General features: G+C 53.5%; 3 protein-coding genes across 5 annotated transcripts; all 3 read right to left on the bottom strand.

Moving 5' to 3' along the window:
* Window positions 1-433: 433 nt before the first annotated feature.
* Window positions 434-3082, bottom strand: LOC149359731 (uncharacterized). The gene has a single exon (XM_089571859.1). It carries the CDS (start codon window positions 3073-3075, stop codon window positions 1621-1623), a length of 1455 nt encoding a protein of 484 aa, XP_089427985.1. The 5' UTR covers window positions 3076-3082; the 3' UTR covers window positions 434-1620.
* Window positions 3083-3091: 9 nt separating this feature from the next.
* LOC149359730 (uncharacterized) lies at window positions 3092-5808 on the bottom strand (the record flags this gene model as incomplete). The annotated part of the gene is made up of 2 exons (XM_089567736.1): window positions 5790-5808; window positions 3092-4833 (listed from the first exon to the last, which is right to left on the bottom strand). Coding segments are annotated over exons 1-2 (1761 nt in total), but the record flags the coding sequence as incomplete, so codon positions are not given.
* Window positions 5809-6645: 837 nt separating this feature from the next.
* On the bottom strand, window positions 6646-21181 carry LOC149359729 (uncharacterized). Of its 3 annotated transcripts, none has more exons than XM_089569124.1 (4): window positions 20942-21181; window positions 19460-19545; window positions 19205-19386; window positions 6646-7048 (listed from the first exon to the last, which is right to left on the bottom strand). In XM_089569124.1, exons 2-4 carry the CDS (start codon window positions 19524-19526, stop codon window positions 6716-6718), a joined length of 582 nt encoding a protein of 193 aa, XP_089425250.1. In that variant the 5' UTR covers window positions 19527-19545; window positions 20942-21181; the 3' UTR covers window positions 6646-6715. The 3 variants fall into 3 exon arrangements, with proteins under 3 accessions (XP_089425250.1, XP_089425248.1, XP_089425249.1); XM_089569122.1 differs by lacking the exon at window positions 20942-21181 and adding an exon at window positions 19623-20444; XM_089569123.1 differs by lacking the exon at window positions 20942-21181 and having other exon boundaries at window positions 19460-20444.
* Window positions 21182-21403: the final 222 nt, after the last annotated feature.

The following is a 21403-nucleotide window of genomic DNA, read 5'->3' as shown; positions in this document are numbered from 1 at the left end:
ACCAAAAGTTTACGCCATGTGGGGAGGCACACATAAATTTATTGCGGCGCTGGAACCCAATCACCCGCCGCGGTGGCTCAGTGGTAAGCCGCTCGTCTACCAAGCCGGAGTACCCGCGTTCGAACCCAACCGTGGCGGCCGCGTTTCGATGGAGGCGAAACGCAAGAGGCGCCCGTGTGCTGTGCGATGTCAGTGCACGTTAAAGTTCCCCAGGTGGTCGAAATTATTCCAGAGACCTCCACTACGGCACCTCTTTCTCTCTTTCTTCTTTCACTCCCACCTTCCTCGCTTCCCTTACGGCGCGGCTCAGGTGTCCGCCGAGATATCGGAGACAGATACTGCGCCATTTCCTTCCTCAAAAACCAATTTACCAACCAATTTACCAACCCAAGCTGCGCATGTTCGTGCGTGGTGGTAATGGTGGTGTAAACTTTTATTGCCAATGATGTAAATCGTGGGGGCGAAGCCCCCTACATGGCACTTGGATGCCTCCTCAATGTGAGGAGGAGGCACCCTTACAACGCGAAGGATAGCCCCTGGAGCGCAATCCTTCTGTGAGCGCTGGAGATGATCCGGCGCTGGTCTTGAGCGGACGAGCTGGTCAGAAGAGACTCCCAGTAAGACTCCGCCGCGGTTGGTGATGGGGGATGAGGGAAGGTGGGGCATGTGAGGAGGGTGTGTAAGAAGTCTCCTGGTTTGCCGCAAAGTTTGCATGATGACGGGAATTGGTCTGGGTATCGGGCATGCAGCAGTATTGGGTATGGAGCAGTTCGGGTTTGTAGTTGTCGCCAATGTGCAGCCTGCGGTATGGTGAGGGATGGAGCTGGGGGTGCGTATTCCCTTCGTTTGTCTCGGTAGTACGAGAGAATATCACGGAAGGAGAGCAGGCGTTCCGAGGCTCGTAGAGGGGGCTCGACTCCTGCCCGGAATGTGAGACCTCGGGCTAGGGAATGAGCCTCCTCGTTGCCAGGGAGGCCAGCATGTGCTGGCGTCCAGATGAGGGTGATGAGGCGCCGGGGCTGCCAGAAACGTAGTAAACGAGCAGCGGTGGTGGATATGTAGCCCTTCGCATAATTTAAAATTGCAGATTTGGAATCGGAGATAATTTTTGTGGCAGATGTAGAAATGAGAGCAAGCGCGATGGCTGCCTCTTCTGCCTCTGTGGTCGAATTGGTAATGATTGAGCTGGAGGTTAGAAGCTTTGCATTATTGTCGGCTACCGCCAGGGCCATACGGGAGCCTGTCGTATATTCCGCTGCGTCCACGTAGACCACCTCATGGTCCTCGCTATACTGTTTGTGAAGGACCCGAGCCCTTGCTACTCTGCGTTCCCTGTCTCGCTCAGGGTGCATGTTCTTGGGGATGGGGGTTACTTTGAGGTTAGAGCGGAGGGTAGCAGAAAGGGGGACCCCCTCGGTAGGCTCTGTAATTGTGGTCAGGCTCAACTGGGACAACAAAGTACGACCAACCTCTGAGCTGGATAGACGGGATAGTTGTGCCATAAAGGTAGCTTCTTTCAGCTCCTCAAAGGTGTTGTGTACACCGAGTTTGAGAAGTCGGTCGTTGGATGTGCTGGGGGGAAGACGTAGAGCCGTTCTCGTGCAACTACGTAGGAGCGCATTAACCCGGTCTCTCTCCTTCTGTTTGAGGGGTAAGTATGGAAGGGCATATGTTGTGCGGCTTATGATGTAAGCCTGGGTGAGGCGAGTCGTGTTTCGCTCGCGTAGGCCAGCCCTGCGGTTCGCTGGGCTGGCCTACCCCGTCTGGGCCGGGGGCTGAGGACGTGTTAAGCGTCTGGAGTTCAGCCTGGACCTCTGCTTCTCTAATGGGTTGGTCAAGCTGGTTGTTAGGGGGGCCTGCATAATCAGGGTGGTGTGCAGGAGGGTATGTGGGTAAGTATTGATTCCGAAGGTCTTGGAGGAGGTCTGGTGGAGGTAGATCTGAAGTATGTATGAGTTTGGTGAGGGCGTGTCTCTGGGCAGTCTTAGAGTGAGTGGAGTCTATTAAGTGCCGAAAAAGGTTCCAGGTCTGAGGCACACTCATATTGCCATCAAGCTTGTTGCAGATAGATTCCCAGTTCTGACGTGAAAGATTCGCTGCGTGTGTTTCTATCTCTTTGTTAAGGCGGGCGAGGCGACGCTTAAGTGTCCGATTCCATCGCTGCCTTTGCCAGCGGCGCTCTAGGCCTGTTTTAGCCTCCCATAAATGTAGGAGGCGGGAGTCAATTGTGTCGCTTGGGCAGTCTTCGGGTAGAGTACAAGTTACGGATCGGACATCGCTTTTTAGCTGCTCGGTCCATGCGGTGATGTCCGTGATGGGAACGAAAGTGCGTGCTGTTCTACATGAGCGGAAAGAGTCCCACTTTGTAAGAGTGGAGCCTCTGGGAGGCCTGCGATGTAGTTGAATGTGTAAGAGAATCTCGATGATGAAATGGTCGCTACCAAGATTCTCTTGTGTGTTGCACCATGTGGCGTGAGGGAGGCGATGTGCGAACGTAAGGTCTGGCGTAGTGTCTTTACAGACACTGTTTCCCGTGCGTGTAGGAGAGGTGGGGTCTGTGAGAAGGGAGAGACCGGCTTGTTGTGCGGCTAACCATACCCGACGTCCTTTCGGTGTGTCGTGTGGGTAACCCCAGGCTGTATGTGGGGCGTTAAAGTCTCCCACGACGAGTAAGGGGCACTTGTTGGCTATGCGCTTCGCGAGGGTAAAGAGGCGCTCGAAATTACCTTGAAGGCACTTAGGGTGGCTGTATACATTTAGGATGAAGACACTGTTCGCTCGAGTGTGTTGCGGCACAAGCTCAATAAGAAGGTGATCAATGTCTTCAATCACTATGGAATGGGAGATGGTGGTGAGTGAACGACGAACCAGAAATGCTACCCGAGGGGGTGTGGGGGATATGGGCAGAACAGGAGCATAGCCGGGTAGGGTGAGTGGGTTTGAGGGTTCCTGCAGGGCAAGGATGTCGGGTCCTGTAGTGCAGGACAGCAGTTGGTGGATTACGTGACGCTTGTGACCAAATCCCCGGCAGTTCCACTGCCAGAGTGTAAGATTACGGAGTGGAACTGCCATCATGACAATCTATAGATGAGGGAGCTGTAACGGGGGGTTGGGAGCCCTGAACTATGGTAGGGATAGGGTTGGCCTGTTCCTCCGGTGCTTTGGGCTTCTTGCGTCTGTTTGGTGTGGGGTCACGCTTTGGGAGTCGGGACTCAAGATCGTTACAGCGTTCAGAGAATCCTTGAGTTAGCACATCGAATCGGTGGTTAAGAATAGCGTTGTCTTGTGTTATGCGGATTACTGCGTCTTTGATGGGTGTGTATTCGTTGATGCGAGTTAAAGCGTCCTGCAGTTTTGCCTCAAAGCGAGCTGCAAATGATTCAAGCAGGGTTGGTATGTTGTTTAGTGACATGGGTGTGGAGGGAGAGGGCGTTGTGCACGGAGGTGAATTAGTAAAGGGATTAGTGTCAGCCTCCATTGCTAGCAAATCAGGAGAGGAATTAAGCTCGGAGTGGGAGGACGAGGTATCGGCGGTAGGCGGGTTGGGAGGAGGAGTTTGGGATGTGGTAGGAGCGGGAGCAGGTGGAAGGGTAGAACCAGCGGCAAGAGCACTTATCTGGGCTTCCAGCTTGGCGATGTGTTGACGCAAGGCGGCGGCTTCTGCTCGGGCTGCTGTAGCTTCTGCTTTAGCCGCTGCTGCCTCCTCCTGAGATTTTGCCAGGGCTTGTTGTAGACTGGGTTGTGCAGGCAAGGATGTCGTGTGCCTGTGTGAAGAAGCGGAGGTGTCCCAGACTTGTTTCAACGGCACTGACCAAGCTGGTTTGTTTTGGTTGGGCTGTGGGAGTCCGGATGACAAATGGGGAAAATTTTCTCTGGATAGGACCAAGTCGTGCTGCTGCGTTTGTCGGTGGTTTGGCTGTTTCCGTGGCTGGTGGATGTTGCGTCCCTTGCAGGATCCCGTGCCTGTCAGGTCTGGGCCCTCGCACAGAATGCACTTGGGCGTGCAAAGTGTGTCTTCTTGGGAGTGTTGTGTTCCACAACGGGGGCAGATATTTGTCTTGGGACTCGGGCATACGTCGTGGCGGTGACCCGGCTGTCTGCAGTTTGTACAGGCATCCGGACTGCCACGGTATAGGGTGCAGCGGTGGATGGCTCCCATGTATTTGATGGAGTGAGGGACTGTGGTTTCGTCGAAGGTGATCAGGATGGAGTGTGTCTTGCCCATGCGTCGCGCTGCTAGAATGGTGTATTCAGGATTTCTTTTCACGAGGTCGTGGTACAGTTGCGTCGGCGTCTCGTCGTCATACGCGTTCGTGATGACTCCTCTGGTAGCCCCCGGTGGTGGTGCTACGTATGCCGCGCAGGGATATGTTTTGCCTCCGATGGTGAGAGAGGTCAGCGTCTTGAGAGTCTCGACTGTTGGGAAATGTGTGGTTGCCATGGTGAAAGTATTATTGGTCGGGTGGACGCGCAGGCAGAAGTCGTCCGGTGGAATGATATCGAGCTGGGTCTGCACTGTCTTCAAGAGCCGGGGTGCTGGGACATCTAGGAGTCGTAGTTCACCTCGCGGGCGAACGACTACTCGAATAGCGTTCGGTGGGAGTGGTGGCAGCTGCTTGCTCCGCTGTACTGCGAGGCGAGCCTCCTTAGTCGCAGGTGGTAGACGGGCCGGCGTCTTGCCGCTGCCGGTTACGGCTGCTGCGTGGCGCGACGCGTTGTTGGCGTTCGGGTGAGCTGCGTCTGAGGAAGCGTTGTCGGAGCGGTAAGGTTTCGGCGAACTGGCTGGTCGGGAGGCGTAGGCTTTATACAGCACATAGAGTTTCTTACTACTACCTAGAGGGAAAGCTGGCGGCGCTGCACTTCAGCCAACATGGACGCTCAAAGCATCATGGGGCGGTGAGCTACTTGTTGCGACACAGTCGTAGTTTTTCGGGAACACAGAGTGGCAGTACTAAGGCGTTTCATTCCGAAAACGTAGTTAGTGTGTGCGCAGACGACTTTCGCGCGAACGCAGTGTGCAAAAGCCATAGTAGTGAAGACGCGACGACACACGACGCCAATAAAAGGTTTTACTCTTCCGAAATGCCATTAAAAAACCTCTTAAAGTATCTGAACAACAACATTTTTTTTTTAAAACATATTTACTTTTAAAAGTGCGCCTGTTAATTACGAAATATTAGTTTTTTTAGTGTTCATCACTTGGCCAATAGGAAAGCTAGTCATGTCTTGTTTTAGGCAAACTTTGCACTTAAATGCTTTTCTGCTCGTTTGCTGCAATAATTAGACAAGATATTGAATGTTAGGACGCTTGTAGTTATCAAACAGCTTTATTTTTCTATTATTTTTTGGCCAAAAGTTGCAGTTCCGCAACAAGTAGCTCACCGCCCCATGATGCTTTGAGCGCCCATGGTGGCTGAGGTGGTCACGTGGGGTCTCCATGCAAACTCCCATAGAAGGGGCGCCAGCTTTCCCTCTAGGTAATAGTAAGAAACTCTATGATACAGCACCGGTGTCCAGTCGCTTGAGTTTTGCTCTTCCGCGGTGATGGTGCGGCCTTCAACCGTTACCCCCATGACAACGGCTGCCGTCGCCGACGGAGTCGGCGGAGGGGAGGAATCCTAGTGCGGCCTAGCTGTGCGGCTTGGCGTCTCGGTCCGATAATTGTTCTTCTCTCAGAATAGGTCGGATTTTGCCCGTAATGGGCGGCTTTCCTGTCCTCCTTAGGCAGTTATGTCGGTTTTCGAGCAGATTAGTGGCCGTAGGAGAGATTGGGTAGGAGAAGCACGTACCGTTTGCCGGAGCCGACATTGCAGGCATCCGCTCCCGTTGGCCCCCTAGCAGCCAACGGACGTACTGTGTGGGACGTACTGCGGACGTTCATTCTGTTCGTGCGTGATCGCATGTCATTTCACAGGGAACCGTGTGGTTACACGGCTGCCGTTGTGTTCCCTAAATTCATCCAGATACATACTCTGCAGAAAGCAAAAGCTGCGGAGAGTATGCTAACCTTAACCACATCATGTGGGCCTGCAGTAAGAACCCTTTAAGCGGAATAACCACAGAAGACAGTGGGAGACCGCACTGCGCAACTCGGACCTGTGGCAACAAAAGTTGCTCACAAAGAGAGCTGACCAGGTAACTGAGATCAAAGAGATCAAGGCCTCCAAGCGTCAGTAGCCCGCCTGCGTCAGAAGAGAGCCTCGCTCTTCAAAGACTCTGTAAATAAAGTTTATTCTCTTCCTCCCTAAATTGATTCTACTAATTGCAGTTTACAAAGCTGCTACATATTTCTTTGAAAGCCGCCGCGGTCGCTCTGTGGGTACGGCGCTTGGCTGCCGAGCCTAAAGATCCCGGTCGTGGCGGTCGAATTTCGATGCAGGCGCATTTCCAGAAACCCGTGTACATGTAGTACGTCAGTGCCAGATAAAGGCCCCTAGGTGGTAGAGAGTTCCGTAGGCCTTCACTAAGAGCGTCCCTCATAGCTCGAGTCACTTTTGGGCGTTAAACCTTCGTAAACTAAACCATATTACGCTGTAAAAAAATGCTATATTTCCGTGTGCCGTCAAGAAATGCGCCCGAATCACAATCGTGATCCTGGAGAAAGAAGGTCACGCTCAGATCGAGAAAACGCTCCATTTTCTTTTATTTCTCAACATGTTCAAGCTTTCCTCTTGCAGAAGAACGGGAAGGCACTTGTTTCAATACCAGTCGGTGATCAACGACTGTCTATTGCGAGGATGCGAGCGCGGTTTCTTGCAGCTTTTTCCGCGGCATCACGTTCCACCAGGGCGGCAGCCAGCGAGGCTTTCTCGGAGGCGGAACGAGCGGTGGCCAATACCACTTGCTCCAGCTTCGCAATCGTCCAGTTGTCAACGATGTCAGCGGCTCGGCTGGGGCGGGCGACGCTCACAATGACGCCGAACAGCGATCCCGCCGTGCCTGCCACGAAGCAGGCGAGGAACGTCACAGCGTGCACCAGGGTTGGCTTGAGCGAGCGTCCGCCAAGGAGCTTTCGTACCAACAGCGACCAGACCGCTGTCCAAACAATCTGTACGAGTAGGGAGAACACAAACAACGTGAGGATAATAAGGCTAAAAAAAAAATTGGCAGTGGCTTAGCTCGGCTGTGCCAGGATATGCGTAGCGAAAGCTAAGGCATAGCTTGGTCAATCCTCCGACATGTTGTAGGGCCCGGAAATTTAGGCACTAAAGAACCCCGAAATAGGCAGGCATCTAGTCTTTAAAAAATATTGAAATAGGCGCTATAAAGCGAAAATAGGCGCTTTGAATAATACTCTTTATTCATATGTACAAGATTTGTAAGTCAAGCACGGAGCGTACGCAGTCCTCAACTGAAGCAATGAAGCGCATTCTCAGGTTTTCGGACTTGAAGCACCTTCGGTTTTCGCTAAGTATAGCTTTGTACTTTAAGAGGCTTTTTTTGACATCACATGAACTCAGTGGCACGGACCTAAAACATGAGAGTTGATAAAGGCTTAGGCCTTCAGGTGATGTGGCCGTATCGTCTCCGCCTCTGATTTGGTATGTAAGTAAAACAGCGCTAGACACGGGACGAAGGAAGAACAACACAGCGCAAGGCAATTTGGGAAATTGTTTCTAGGCATCTATTTATTTCTACCAATTGTTGCATCTCCGTAGAAGCAGAAACGCCCTTTCCTTCCAGTCCCCGAAGTGCTGCTGGTACTTCTGCCACTACCTTCAACGATTCATCTATTGAGAGTCCAGCCTTTTCCAACTTTGTCATCCTTTCCGTCAATGTTGAGAAGTTTGCACGAATGTTTGACAGGTCTCTTTCCAAACTCGCCTCTTGCTGCACTTCGAGATAAACACTTCGTTACACTACGTTCAAGTTACAATTCCAGAAAAATGTTCGGCGAGACCCGCGCCTTTTGTGCGTGCATCGGCGTGCGCCTTTCACCGTACATAGACAGATGTCTTAAAATTGAAAAACGGCACCGAGGACCGAAGTGCTGGATTTAGGCATTTATAGGCAAAAAGTGCAGTTATGTAGGTAGTATTTCCTAAAAACTGACAAAAAAGGCAGGCAAGTGCAAAAACCCCCGTTTAGGCATTTATAGGCATGTTTAGGCAAATGCCTAAAATTCCGGGCCCTACATCAGGCATACGACACAGCTGGCTAAGTGAGCGGAGGTGAGCGCAATGACGATGGATGGATGGAAAAAACTTTATTGTCGATAAATTTAAAGTGTTCTTGACCCTTACGGGTCACTGGCGAGACAAGCGGCGTGACGTCATACCAACGGCGGCTCCGCGGCGAGGCGCGCGGTGTGACGTCATGCAAGATGGCGTGGCGAGCACGCGGCGTCTGCCAGCTGCGGCGGCTGCTATAGCAACGGCTCAATGTCGGTCTCTGTACCTCCTCGGAGCACCGCCACCGCGAAATCGCTAGTTCTTGGCCAATGTAGCTTTCGCTACAAAACTAAGAGGAGTTCGCTAATCACCTTGATGATGAGTACAAACCAGGCGGCCAAATGTTTAGCCAGTGTGCGCGACGGCCGCTTTTTCTGCGCACGTGCACTTTGCGACGAAACAAACTTGCGGAAAGCTCAATACTAAGCACGGGCTTAGTGAGTCTGTGCTTAGATTTGGCATTTTCGCAAGTAGGCTCCATCATCAGCTGCAGGAGCACGGAAAACGCGGCCGTTACACACGCCAGCTAAAGATTTGGCCAGCTGTACGCTTTTTACTGCGCAAGTAATTCTACTGCCACTCAGTGAAAATATCGACCTCGGTGGTCTAAGCCACCCACCCATCGCCCATCGCCACCTTTGGGGAGTTACGAGAAGCTCATCTTAACAATCAATACTTGCGCCTGAGCAAAACACCTGCGGGGAGCCGCCTTCTGACCCGCTTACACATATCCTACGCAACACAGACAGAAGAACGGGTCCGCATCCCTGAAGCCTGGCACTTTGCACTCCAGGTGCGACCCCTTCCGAAGAACATGACTGCAGACACCCATGATGGTCGCCGTCTCACGCGGGCGGAGGCTATCTCTCAACAATATGGCCATAAGCCAGGTTTCTTCTATGTGGATGCGGCCGGCCCACACCATGGGGGTTGGTACACGGCGGCCGTCATCCACCAAAACACTACAGTTCAGGGCCTTACTTTCCGTGCCCCAAGCATTACATTTGCGGAAGAGATCGCCATTGCACTGGCCACCGCAGATCCAGAGTCCCGTTGTCATTATCACGGACTCCAGGGGTGCCTGTCGCAATACTGAGCGCGGGTATATTCCAGACCGTGCTTTCAAAATTCTCCACGCATGCGAATACACAGGGTTTCCGTCCCATCGTACCATCGTGTGGGCTCCGGCTCATGCGGGTCTTGAGGGGAACGAAGCAGCCGACGCTGCCGCCTCCGCGCTTACTCACCGGGCATCGCTTCATCCGCAGCCTGATCCGCAATTCAATTTCAATCCGGCCATCACCTTTAAAGAGATCACCTCTCTTTATCAAAACTTTCATGGTCTCTATCCCCCTCCCTGTAAAGGCCTCACCAGGGTGGAGGAGCGCTGGCTTCTCCGCCTCTATACCAATACTGTACTGTGCCCGGCAGTACTTAAGCACTTCAATTCTTCTTTCTCGGGCGCGTGCCCACACTGTGAGGAGGAGTTTTCGGACACCTACCACATGGTGTGGGCATGCCCTTCCAATCCTGCCTACCCACCCCACCTCCACCCCACTCGAGAGGACTGGGAAGCTGCCCTGCGCGGCTGCTCCGAACTCCATGCCCAACAGGCATTGGTAGCTAGAGCCCGGGCCGCTGCGGAAGCTACAGGGATCCCTCCTGGTGTTTGTAAGGGGCGGGCCCTTCCGGCTCGCCCCATCGACCTCTCACTGTAAATAGAAATAAAAGTTTTCCTCCTCCTCCACGAATCTGAGCACACTTTTTAAAATTCGAAAGAGGGGGGGGGGGGGGGGGGGGGGGGGGGTAGAAGAAGGCCGTAAAGCGCTGCGCCGTCCACCTTGCTCACGCTGACTTACGGTTTCTATGAAATTTGTGCCTCTTGCTTCGAAATTGTCTTCAGAGCTGGTTCACTTCACACCGATGTGGAATTAATGAAAGAATGAAACTTTTATTGGCCCAACGAGAAGGAGCCTCCAAAACCTCGGTCCCAGCAAAGCAGGCCTGGGACGCGGTGAGGGGATGCTCCGCACACTAAGGACTAGTGAAGTTGCGTTGTTTCTTCCCGGCCTCAGCCGCCAGGCGGGTGGCTCGCTGCTGGATGGCAGGGACCTTTCTCCGCAGCGAAACTTCCCCGGCTTCTCTACTGTTTTTTAAGCCGGCGCACAAGGAATCGACGCATTCCGAAATTATGTGATCAAGAGTGCTCCTTTTACCGCAGTTTCCAAATTTAAAATAGTTCTCATTCCCGATCTGTGCCAGGTAGAGCCAGACGGGACAGATGTAATTTTGAGCTTGTAACCCCCTCCAAATGCGCTCCTTGTTATTGAAGCGAAAAGCTTCACTACGAAGGCCGGAGCCGAGCTTCGCGTATGCCGGGTATGCTGCAAAAGCCATATTCTGCGCATGCGCGAAACCGAGTGAAGACGCGAAAAGCCAATACCTCCTAGAAAGAAGTCTTTCTAGGAGGTATTGGCACAGCGCAGGTGGCCGCCGACCCCGGAATAAAAAAAGACAACAAAAATAAGCACAGAAACGAAAACAAAAAACAAATGAAAGAAAAATATCACAAATAAAAAATAAATGAAATACAGTGTTCCAGATATCTCGGTGGACACCCGAACCGCGCCGTAAGGGAGTGAACATCCGAACCGCGCCGTAGGGGAAGGAAAATGAAAAGAAAATTGGTTTTAAGGAAAGGAAACGAAGCTTGTGCCTCATATTTCGGTGTATACCCGAGCCGCGCCGTAAGGGCGTTAAGGAAAGTGAAATGAAAATTGGTTTTAAGGAAAGGAAATTTCTGTCTCTCATACCTTGGTGTACACCAAAAAGGAGTGGACACCACAGCACATGTCTCTAAAGCAACCTTCTAAGACAGCACCGTATTCACTACGCGCGCGTCTCCTCCTCCGCCTCCGTTCAGAGAACGCGAAGGGACGCATGCCATATCGGCTCCGTCGAGTGTCGCTAATTCTTGCGGCGCATCAATTCGGCCTCTTTTGAAATTTGAACGAGTGGATTCCTAACATCACCAGGACTCTGGAGCCACCAAATTTCACCAGGTGGGCCCAATTTTCGCATTGTGAGGGGAGATTTCCACTTTGCCGCAAGGAGTGGACGCTACGCCTAACGGCTGCGTCGCTCCCGCGGCGGTGACACCCTCGGTAATTCTCAAGATGGCTTCTCAAGCCCCTCTCAGGGGCTACGACCCTTCCGAAATGGCCTGGACGACTGTTCCAGCTACCCAACCTGAAGCTCTTGCGGAACCTACTCGTTTCGAGCACGAGGAGCTCTTCCAACTCGTCAACCGGCGGGGCAAAGCCGGCTCCAAAAAGCAGGCTGCCACATCGATGGCCTCCCAAGCTACGCAGCAAGGCCTCACGCACGGGCCTGCCTCATCACTTAGAAAACAAGCCCAGTCGTGTCAGTGGAAGCCGCGTCCTATGCCACAGATGCACCCTGAAGACTACGTTGTCATCCTCAAGCGCACAGTCACCGCCGACCTACGGAACACCTTCCGACGTGGTGAGTTGGGCAAAGCTCTGAACTAGCACCTCGGCGTCTCTGCTGCCGAAAACATTCTCAACATCGTCCCCGCCTGGGAGCAGAATCTGCTCGTTGTAGGCGTACGGAATCCGCACCTCGCCGATCGCCTGATCGGCGATGTCAGTTTGACCACGAGCAAAGGCACCCTGCCCGTACACGGGCATTTGAAACAAACCGGAGACGTATGCCGCGGCGTCATCGGAGGCATCGCCGACGAGGAAACCAGCGCAACGCTCACCGCCCAAATTGCCTGGCGAGGCGGGCAGATTGCCAGCATTCGCCGCCTTGGAAAATCGTCCATCGCGGTGATCACCTTTGTGGGTAAGGTGGTCCCGCGGTACGTCCACTACAACGGGGAACTTACCCCCGTCCGAGAATACAAGCGAACCGTGCCCGCCTGTGTAAAGTGTCGTACTGTGGGACACCGCAAGGACACTTGCCCCACTCCAAATTCATCTAAGTGTGGCCTTTGCGGCCAATATGTTACTGTGACGCAGGATGGCCCTGCGCCACATGAGTGCAACCCAACATGTGCAATCTGTGGACTAGCCCACCCCACGGGCTCGAAAGATTGCACGGCAAAATTCCGCCGACTTCATCTTGCCGGGCGCCGCCGCGGTGGCTCAGTGGCTATGGTGCTCGGCTGCTGTCCCAAAAGACGCGGGTTCGATCCCGGCCGCGGCGGTTGAATTTCTTTGGAGGAGAAATTCGAGGCCCGTTTACTGTGCGATGTCAGTGCACGTTAAAGAACCCCAGGTGGTCGAAATTTCCGGAGCCCTCCACTGCGGCGTCTCTCATAGCCTTAGTCGCTTTGGGACGTTAAACCCCATAAACCAACCAACCATCATCTTGCCGGTGTCAAGCCCTCTCGACCACCGTGCTCTCGACATGGAGGATTCGAAAAGCCAGAGTCTGGAAACAAGATCCCACCACTGGCGGAGCCAATGGCGGCGCGGTACGTGGCAATAACGCCACCGGCTCGCTCGAGGAAAATGTCAACGCGGCTTCCTCATCTCCCGGACTGAAGTCAACGGGAGAGAAGAAGAGAAAGAAGAAAAACAAGAAGAAAAAGCAGGCACCGCCACCGCCCTCTAGCGGAGACTACGCCAAGAACTTTCCCACCCTCAAACCAAGTGGCGCTGCCAGAGCCCGGGCCCCGGCGCAGCAACAAACACACACAGGTGAGCAGCTGGGCAGGGGTCGCTTCCTCCCCTCCCTCCCCCTCGTCCACTTCCCCCTCCTCGGCTTACGGCGTAGATGTCGAAAGCCGCCGGCAAAATGGGAAGCTTAGAGCACAGATCGGGCAACTGCTCGCCAAAATTCAAAATTTAGAAGAAAAGTTAGCTGCCGCGACGGGTATCCCGAGTTCCGACGCCATGGAGAGTGAGCCCGAACTGCCGCCCGCGTTCGCGTCGGCAATGGCCGCGATGGAGGCGCGTCTCACTTCCCAGCTTGAGAAAATGGTGGAAACGGCTATGAACTGCATGGAGTCCAAATGCTCGGCATCGGTCTCCGCAGCCATAAGCCGCTGCATGAAATCAAAAACCACCCGGACCAGTCGCCGGTTCGAGGGGATCCGAGCCTTCAATACGCACAAGAAAATTATCTGCAATCCCAGAGACGCGGTATCGCAGGACTCCAACGCCACACCCCCACCCAGTGCTGGCTCTAGGCCAGAGTCCAGTCAGCCCCCGTCTCTCACCTCTAATCCTAATGATGGCGGCACGGCCTAACAAGCGTTCCCCTCCTCCGAAAACACACACATTGGTAACCGTAACGCAGTGGAATTGTAGAGGCTTCAAGTCTCGGCAGAAACGCGCGAACCTGCGCCTCTACCTAGAAACTTTCGGGGCTTTACCCGCCGTGGTGGAGCCAGGAGCGGCGGCAAAATTGACTGACTACGTGACGTTCCAGCGAGACCCCTCGTCGTGTCTCCTCGTACACAAGTCGTACACAGCCACCGAAATCGACCTCGATCTCAACGTACCGTACTCGTACGCTATGGTAAGGATCCTTCCCCTTCGCCGATCGGATCCTCCCCTGCACGTACTTAATGTATACTGCTCCCCGAAAGTGAAGCGAGTGACCTTCGCGGACCTCTTTCGCCGTGCACTTAAAGAGGCGGGTCGCGACCCCGTCTGATTGTGGGCGACTTCAACGCCCCTAGTCAGCTATGGGGCTATCGTAAGGAGGAAGTGCGCGGACGCATGCTGGCGGAGCTGGCGTCCACACTGGGCCTCACCCTCCACACCGACCCGGCATTTCCTACCCGCGTAGGCAACTCGGTGACCCGAGACACATGCCCGGACCTCACCTTCACTCGTAACATAAGACACGCAGACTGGATCAACACCGAGGATACCCTCGGCAGCGACCACTGCATCATCAACACCACTGTTTATACACGCCCCCTAAAGCGCCCTACCACACTAGCACGCATCCCCAATTGGACCACCTTTCGCAAAAATTTCCCATCCGACACCAACACGACTATCACAGAGCAAGGATACGCAAACTGGTCCCGGTCAGTCATATCGCACCTTCGCTCCCACGAGAAGCAGATACAGCTTACAGAGGTGGTCACGGACGCGGACAACCACCTCCTCCACCACTGGGAAGCGCGCCGCGGCCTCACGCGCCGCATGGAAGCGCCAGAAACACAAGAAGCTCAAAGCGCGCATTGCCGACCTTACCCGGCAGGCAGCAGAGTACGCGGCCCAACTCGCTGACTCCAACTGGGTAGATCGCTGCAACACGGCCGCGAGGCAGATGTCGAGCCGCAACATGCGGCGGCTCTTCCGAGCCCTCATCAACCCAACACATACCCGCACAGAAACGCAGAAGCAACTACACAAAGCCATGCATGCATTCCAAGGAAATACAACGCAGTTGGCACAGGCGCTCCGGGATCGCTACCTGTGCACAACGCAGGACGTCCGCAGATCGGCCTACTCCTACGCCGGCAGGGAAAACTCGGAGTTGGACAAGCCTTTCCAGCTTCACGATCTGCGGGCGGGTCTGGCCAAAATGAAGAGGGGCACCACGCCGGGCCGGGACAAGGTCACCGTCAAACTTTTGGAGAACCTTCCTGATTCAGCGTACCAGTGCCTTCTAGAATACATCAATGCGATATGGACGGGGGAAACCCCGCTCCCCATTGACTGGAAGACGGCTCTTGTCACCTTCATCCCGAAGGCCGGCAAACCGATCGACACGGACAACCTCCGCCCCATCTCTCTCACCTCGTGTGTGGGAAAATTGATGGAGACGATGGTGCGGGATCGGCTGTCCGAGTACCTCGAACAACACAACACCTTCGCGGACACCATGTTCGGATTTCGCCCACATAGATCCGCACAGGATGTCCTGCTCCAACTCGACCGCGAAATCTTGAACCCCATTACACATCCCCAAAACGATAAAATTGTCCTTGCGCTCGACCTGAAAGGAGCGTTCGATAACGTAACTCACGAGGTCATACTCACACATTTGAGTCAAACTCACTGCGGCACCAATACCTTCAATTACGTTAAACAATTTCTCACGGACAGACTGTTCTACATCCGAATACAGGACGAAGAGCACGGACCTTTCCTGCTCGGCACGAGGGGGACTCCACAAGGCGCAGTGCTGTCCCCTCTGCTATTCAACATTGCCATGATGCGCCTACCCGCCCTGCTTGGTGCGGTCGAAGGGGTCCAGCACGCGCTATACGCCGACGACATCACCATCTGGGCTACGCAAGGACGCCTGGGGGATATGGAGACCAGCCTGCAAACGGCCGCCAGCATAGTGGACCGCTATGCTCGAGACTGTGGTCTGCAATGCTCCCCGCAGAAATCGGAATTCGTGCATTTACGTACCTCGCGCACATGCTCGACCCAAATCAATCTCTCGTTGCAAAGCGGTCCCATTCGCGAATCCAAGGAAATCAGAGTCCTTGGACTCTTCATACACAACCAGCGACGCTGCGACACAACACTCGCCAAGCTCCGGCAGGTGGGGGACCAGGTGGGCCGCATGGTCCGCCGGGTTTCCAACAAGCGCGGTGGGTTACGATGCAAAGACGCCTTGCGGCTGGCGAACGCATTCGTGACCAGTCGAATCTTGCATTCGACTCCCTACCTCCACCTGCGGAAACAGGAGGATTCCCTCGAGGTCATCCTCCGCAAAATCATGAAACGAGCGCTGGACCTCCCAGTTTCTACCTCTACCAGCCGCCTTATGGCACTGGGGATGGTGAACACTTTTAGGGAGCTTCGGGAGGCCCACCTCAACAACCAATACACTCGTCTCACAAAGACAGGGTCGGGTCGCCGCCTTTTAGCCCGACTACACATCCAGCACACTCAATTCACAGAGGAGAGATGCCGCCTTCCCGTACACTGGAGACGCGCCCTCCACGTGCGGCCTCTCCCCACCAATATGTCCAAAGAGGATCATAATGGCAGGCGCCTGGCGCGGGCGGAAGCCTTGGACCGCCATTTCCGGAGCAAACCAGGAGTCTTCTACGTGGACGCGTCCGGCCCGGACTCCAGGGGATGGTACACGGCCGCGGTCGTCCACGAGGGTAAAACAGTAGACGCCCTTACTTTCAAGGCCCAGTCAGCAATTCACGCAGAAGAGGTTGCCTTCGCTTTGGCAGCCTCTGACACCTCCTCCAAATACATAATCACCGACTCACGAGGGGCTTGTCGAAACGTCACGCAAGGGTGGGTTACTCCCCTAGCTTATCGTATTTACCAAAATTGTAGCCGAGACTCGGATCCCGCGCACCGATCTATCGTTTGGGCTCCAGGTCACCAAGGCGTCCACGGAAATGAGGCAGCCGACGCCGCCGCCCGCGCACTCTCTCTCCGGGCATTTCCCACGGGACCCGACGCCGACCAGGACTTCCATTTCAATCCGATTTACACTTTTAAGGAAATATGCGATTATTACAAATCCACGCACCAAACTCTTCCCACCCCATGCAAAGGGCTGGGGAAGGTCAACGAGCGGGTACTCCTGCGCCTGCTCACCAACACGATGTTGTGCCCGGCAGTTCTAAAGCATTTCGATCCTAAATTCGACGGGCGGTGCTCACACTGTGGGGAGGTGTCTGACACCTACCACATGGTGTGGGCCCGCCAGGAGAACCCATCCCTACCCCCTATCCCGAACCCCACCCGAGAGGACTGGGATGCGACCCTGTCCGGTTGCTGCACCATCGAGGCCCAAAGGGCCTTAACGCAGCGCGCCCGGGCTGCGGCAAACGCCAATGGTGTGCCTGACTAAGCATCCCACCTAGTGGTTGTAAGGGCGTGACCCTTCAGGTCACGGCCCCCAACACCTCTCTCTATGATTAATAAATGTTTTCACCACCCACCACCTCCGTACAGGCAGTGTGTGGACGGCCGAACGCCTCCACCGTTATCGTGGTGCTCCCTGTGCTTTGTGCGCCAAATGCGGCAGCCATGACGTTAGACCAAGCACAACTGCAGCTTTTCGCTTGTATATCCAGACTTAACCAGAGCTAAGCAACTGCCTAATTTTTTTTTGAGAGAGACCGATCTGGGGGTGGAAATATCCTTCTATGTAATTTATAGTTTTCGGTGATTTCGTACAATTTAATGATGCTACCTTTCGTTCCCTCGCATCCGGGCTGTTCTACGGTCTCTCGGCAATAGAGATCTCGAGCGAGCACGTGTGCAGCCTCGTTGCCAGGGAGAGATTAGTGCGCAGGTGTCCATGTGATGGATATTTTTCGATTAATTGGGTTCGTTGAGAGGATGAGTCTGGCTTTCTCCGAAATTATACCTTTCGCAAAATTCCAAATGGCTGTTTTGCTGTCGCTAATTATTGTGTGTCTTCGGGTGCCGACGACGCAAGCGAGCGCTATTTCACCTTCTGACCCAAGCTTACATCATTAGTTGCATACGTTACGCCACACCGATGTAGAAATTCTAGAGGCCCGTGTACTGTGCGGTCAGTGCACGTTAAAGAACCCCAGGTGGTCGAAATTCCCGGAACCCTTCACTACGGCGTCCCTCAATGCCTGAGTTGCTTTGGGACCTTACACCCCCATAAACCAGAATCTACACTGGCGAGGTGAGAGTTTCGACGTAGATGCGCTTGTAAAAAAATTTAAAACTGGTTTTTCAGAAAATGACGCCGTAACAGTCTCACACATCTCGATGGACTCGCGAACGGCGCCTTAGGGGAAGGGAGTGAAAAAATAAACGAAGAAAGAGGTGACAAAAAGGCTTTTGCCGAAAGGAAATGGCGCAGTATCCGTCGCAAGTCTCGGTGGACACCTGAAATGCCCAGTAAGGGAAGGAGGAAGGTTCCAGTAAAAGAATAGAGAAAGAGGTGCCGCAGTGGAGGTCTTTTAAATAATTTCGACAACCTGGGGATCTTTAACGTTCACTGACATCACTTAGCCCATGGGCGCCTTTTGTAGCGATAGCTACACTACGCCAGCCGCTTCGCGAGGTCAGTGTGGCTGCGCGCTGAGCCGTGGCACCACCGCTCAGCCAGCTGTGCTCATGCGCGGAGTGACGTCAGAGCACGCAGGCAGTTTTATATATCCTCCTTGGTCGGTGTGTGCGCCGCGAGCCTACATTACGCTAGCATTTCGAGCCTTCAGCATGGCGGCACCGTGGTTACCGCGGCGGCGCCGTGGCTGGTCACGTGGTTGGTGACGAGGTGCGAAGCAGCTGCCGGCGGCACGGCGCGCCGGCGAAATCGAGTGGGGGAGCAGTGGAGAGGGGGAGAGGGGGGAGAGAATGAATGCACGTCCAGGGACGAAGATGAAGAAGGAACTCCCAGCGAAACGGAGCGGCGAAAGTCTGACTGCAATTCGACTGAGCGAGTTCCACTCGGCCAGCTGTAGCTATCGCCTAACTCCAGGTTTAACCAGACCTAAACCACAGCCAATTTTTGCGTTTCGCCTCCATCGAAACGCGACCGCCTTTGGTAAATTGGCTTTTGAGAGACGGAAATGGCGCAGTATCTGTCTCACATATTTCGGTGGACACCTGAACCGCGCCGTGAGGAAAGGAAGGAAGATGGGAGTGAAAGAAGGATAGAAAGAGGTGCCGTAGTGGAGGTCTCCTGGGTGATTTCGACAACCTGGAGATCTTTACCATGCACTGACATCGCACAGCACGCGAGCGCCTTTTGCGTTTCGATGGAGGCGAAACGCAAAAGGCTCCGGAATAATTTCGACCACTTGGAGTTCATAGGCTGTTTAACGTGCACTGTGATCCCGTCAGCGCGCGAGTGCACACGCTTGTCAAAGCCACTGTCTCGAGCATCCATGCAACTTCACTCGAAGCTGAACAAATCACCCGAGGGGTTATATATATTGCGCTCGGTAAGATTTTTCACACAACTTCCCTAAGACATCGGCTTTGGCTTCCCAGTTGACGCTGAACTTCAAAAAATTTCTTATAATGCGCCATATCATTTATTATGACGTCAGGCGCGTAAAGGTAACAACTCACCCCCAAAAACCGCACTGCTTTCCACGTCGTCTTCCCCACGACGCTTTCTAGTACGGCGGGTACGAGAGCTTTGTCCTCCGAATACATTTCTGCAAGAAACGATGACTCAGCCTGGAAATCCCCGACCACATCAGAACCTTCAGATACGTCCGATGTCTCCAAGGAGTCGTCCGTTCCCGGCTCTGTAATATGCATGGCCTCGCTAAGCGCTTGCAGGACAAAGCATGCGCCTGTCCTGTTAATAAAATGCCTCACCTGATTCCGAGCTTGTGTCGGTAGCATCGCCAAGTGCTCTCTCCTCCACCACCCGTACACGGACCATGGTGTTCCTGTTGTTGCCTCTGAAGGAACAAGGGTGTTCGAAATGTCTGCTTCAACTACCTTTTCTTCTTTGTCTTCGGAGGCGGTGGGAACGCACCTTTCACCACACGTTCTCTCCTGACACAGATATATTGCTAGTTGCGAAACTTCCCATAGGGTCCATGTATCAAAAAAGGCATTTCGAGCTGGCCAAAAATTCGGGTGTTTGCGGATTACCATGCCGCTCGCGGTGAGTGATGTAAACTGCGTTCAGGTTGCAAACGTGCACATTTTTTATAAACAATCAACTGCCTCGGAACAAAATCAATGAAACAGATGCATTAATAAAAATCCTTAGGTATAACAGCCTGACAGATAAATTAAGGGATGAAAGAAGCAACAAAAAAAAAAGAGAGAAGGTTTTTCAAAAGACAGGGGCACCATAAGGTAACAGCTTTTATTTCCCGCTTCTAGATGGCGGAGGCATCCATATGAAGCCGAAATAGGCCACTAAAACTAGCCACTTTTTGAAGCAGAATTTCGCAACTTGTGATCAGAGCTCTTGATGTCATGGCGTTTATATATGCCGTGTCTGCCGCGGCACCTCTTGGCACAGCGTATCAGATGAAGAGGGAGGAAAAAAAATGGCCGATGATTACGTTACTTCCTAATGCGAAATTTGAGCGCAGCTCATCAGCTGTTTCAGCTTTTCCATAGAGTGAGGGAAAAAAATTCGAGCAAGGCATGTATGTACAGTTACAGACAACGTGTTATTTTTCACACATATTCCTTCCTTAAGAAACACTCCACTAACAGTTCTCGATTGTCATGAAGGAAGCTTTGTGGTCGGAGAAATAAATATATGCTCGACTTGCAGCACCAATGCCTGATTCTCAAAGACGTGGTTGTGCAAGTATTTCGCGAGGTTGTCACAGCCGTGGGAGGTGTTACGAGCGAGTGGAAGGGGATGTTCTCTCGCATAAGTGGTAAAAAATTCCTGTTTGTCTTTATATGTACATTAAAGACACACTGCGTATGCGCGAGCAGCAAGTGACGTCACTACGAACAGAGGGCGTGCCTCGCCACGCGCTCTCGCCTTCCTTTCCTTAAAATCATCGGAATAGTGACAACGCCGACGCCAATGAACACAATGAACGCCGACGGCCTATAGCTTCAGCGCCGCGTTTCTGGCACAACCTTGTCAATGCCTGCAGCCCACATCTTTCTCTCATCACCCCACGTACCTATAAGTCCGATTCATGCGTCCACCGACCCCAGTTATGCGCACTGCCTTTCCTTAAAATGATCGGAGTGCAAAACGTTGCCAACGCCTACGCCACTGAACGCCGATGGCCTATGGCTCACAGCGCCGCGTTTCTGGCACAACGTTGTCAATGCCTGTTGCCCGCATCTCTCTCTCAGAATCACCCCACGTACCCGTAAGTGCGATTCAGACGTCCACTGCCGAGTTTCTGGCTCAACACTGTCAATGCCAACGGATGCAGCGCACATCTGTCACTACCGCCACGCGCCGCGGTGGCTCCGTGGTTAAGGCGCTCGTCTACTGAGCCCAACTGAGCCGGAGTACCCGGGTTCGAACCCGACCGCGGCGGCCACGTTTCGATGGAGGCGGAACGCAAAAGGCGCCCGTGTGCTACATGTGCGTTGTCAGCGCACGTTAAAGACCACCGGTGGTCGAAATTATTTCGGAGACATCCGTTACGGCACCTCTTTCTCTTTTTTTCTACTCTCACCTTCCTCTCTTCCCTACAGCGCGGTTCAAGTGTCCACCGAGATATGTGAGACAGGTACTACGCCATTTCCTTTCCTCAAAAACCAACTTATAAATTTTACCGCCACGTAGCTTAAAGCACGATTGAGGTGTACACTGCATAGAGT

This window comes from Amblyomma mixtum, chromosome 2 (assembly GCF_055824585.1).
Source record: "Amblyomma mixtum isolate Tamu chromosome 2, ASM5582458v1, whole genome shotgun sequence".
In the NCBI taxonomy this organism is placed as follows: Eukaryota; Metazoa; Arthropoda; class Arachnida; order Ixodida; family Ixodidae; genus Amblyomma; species Amblyomma mixtum.
This window is presented reverse-complemented; position numbering and strand designations above follow the sequence as displayed.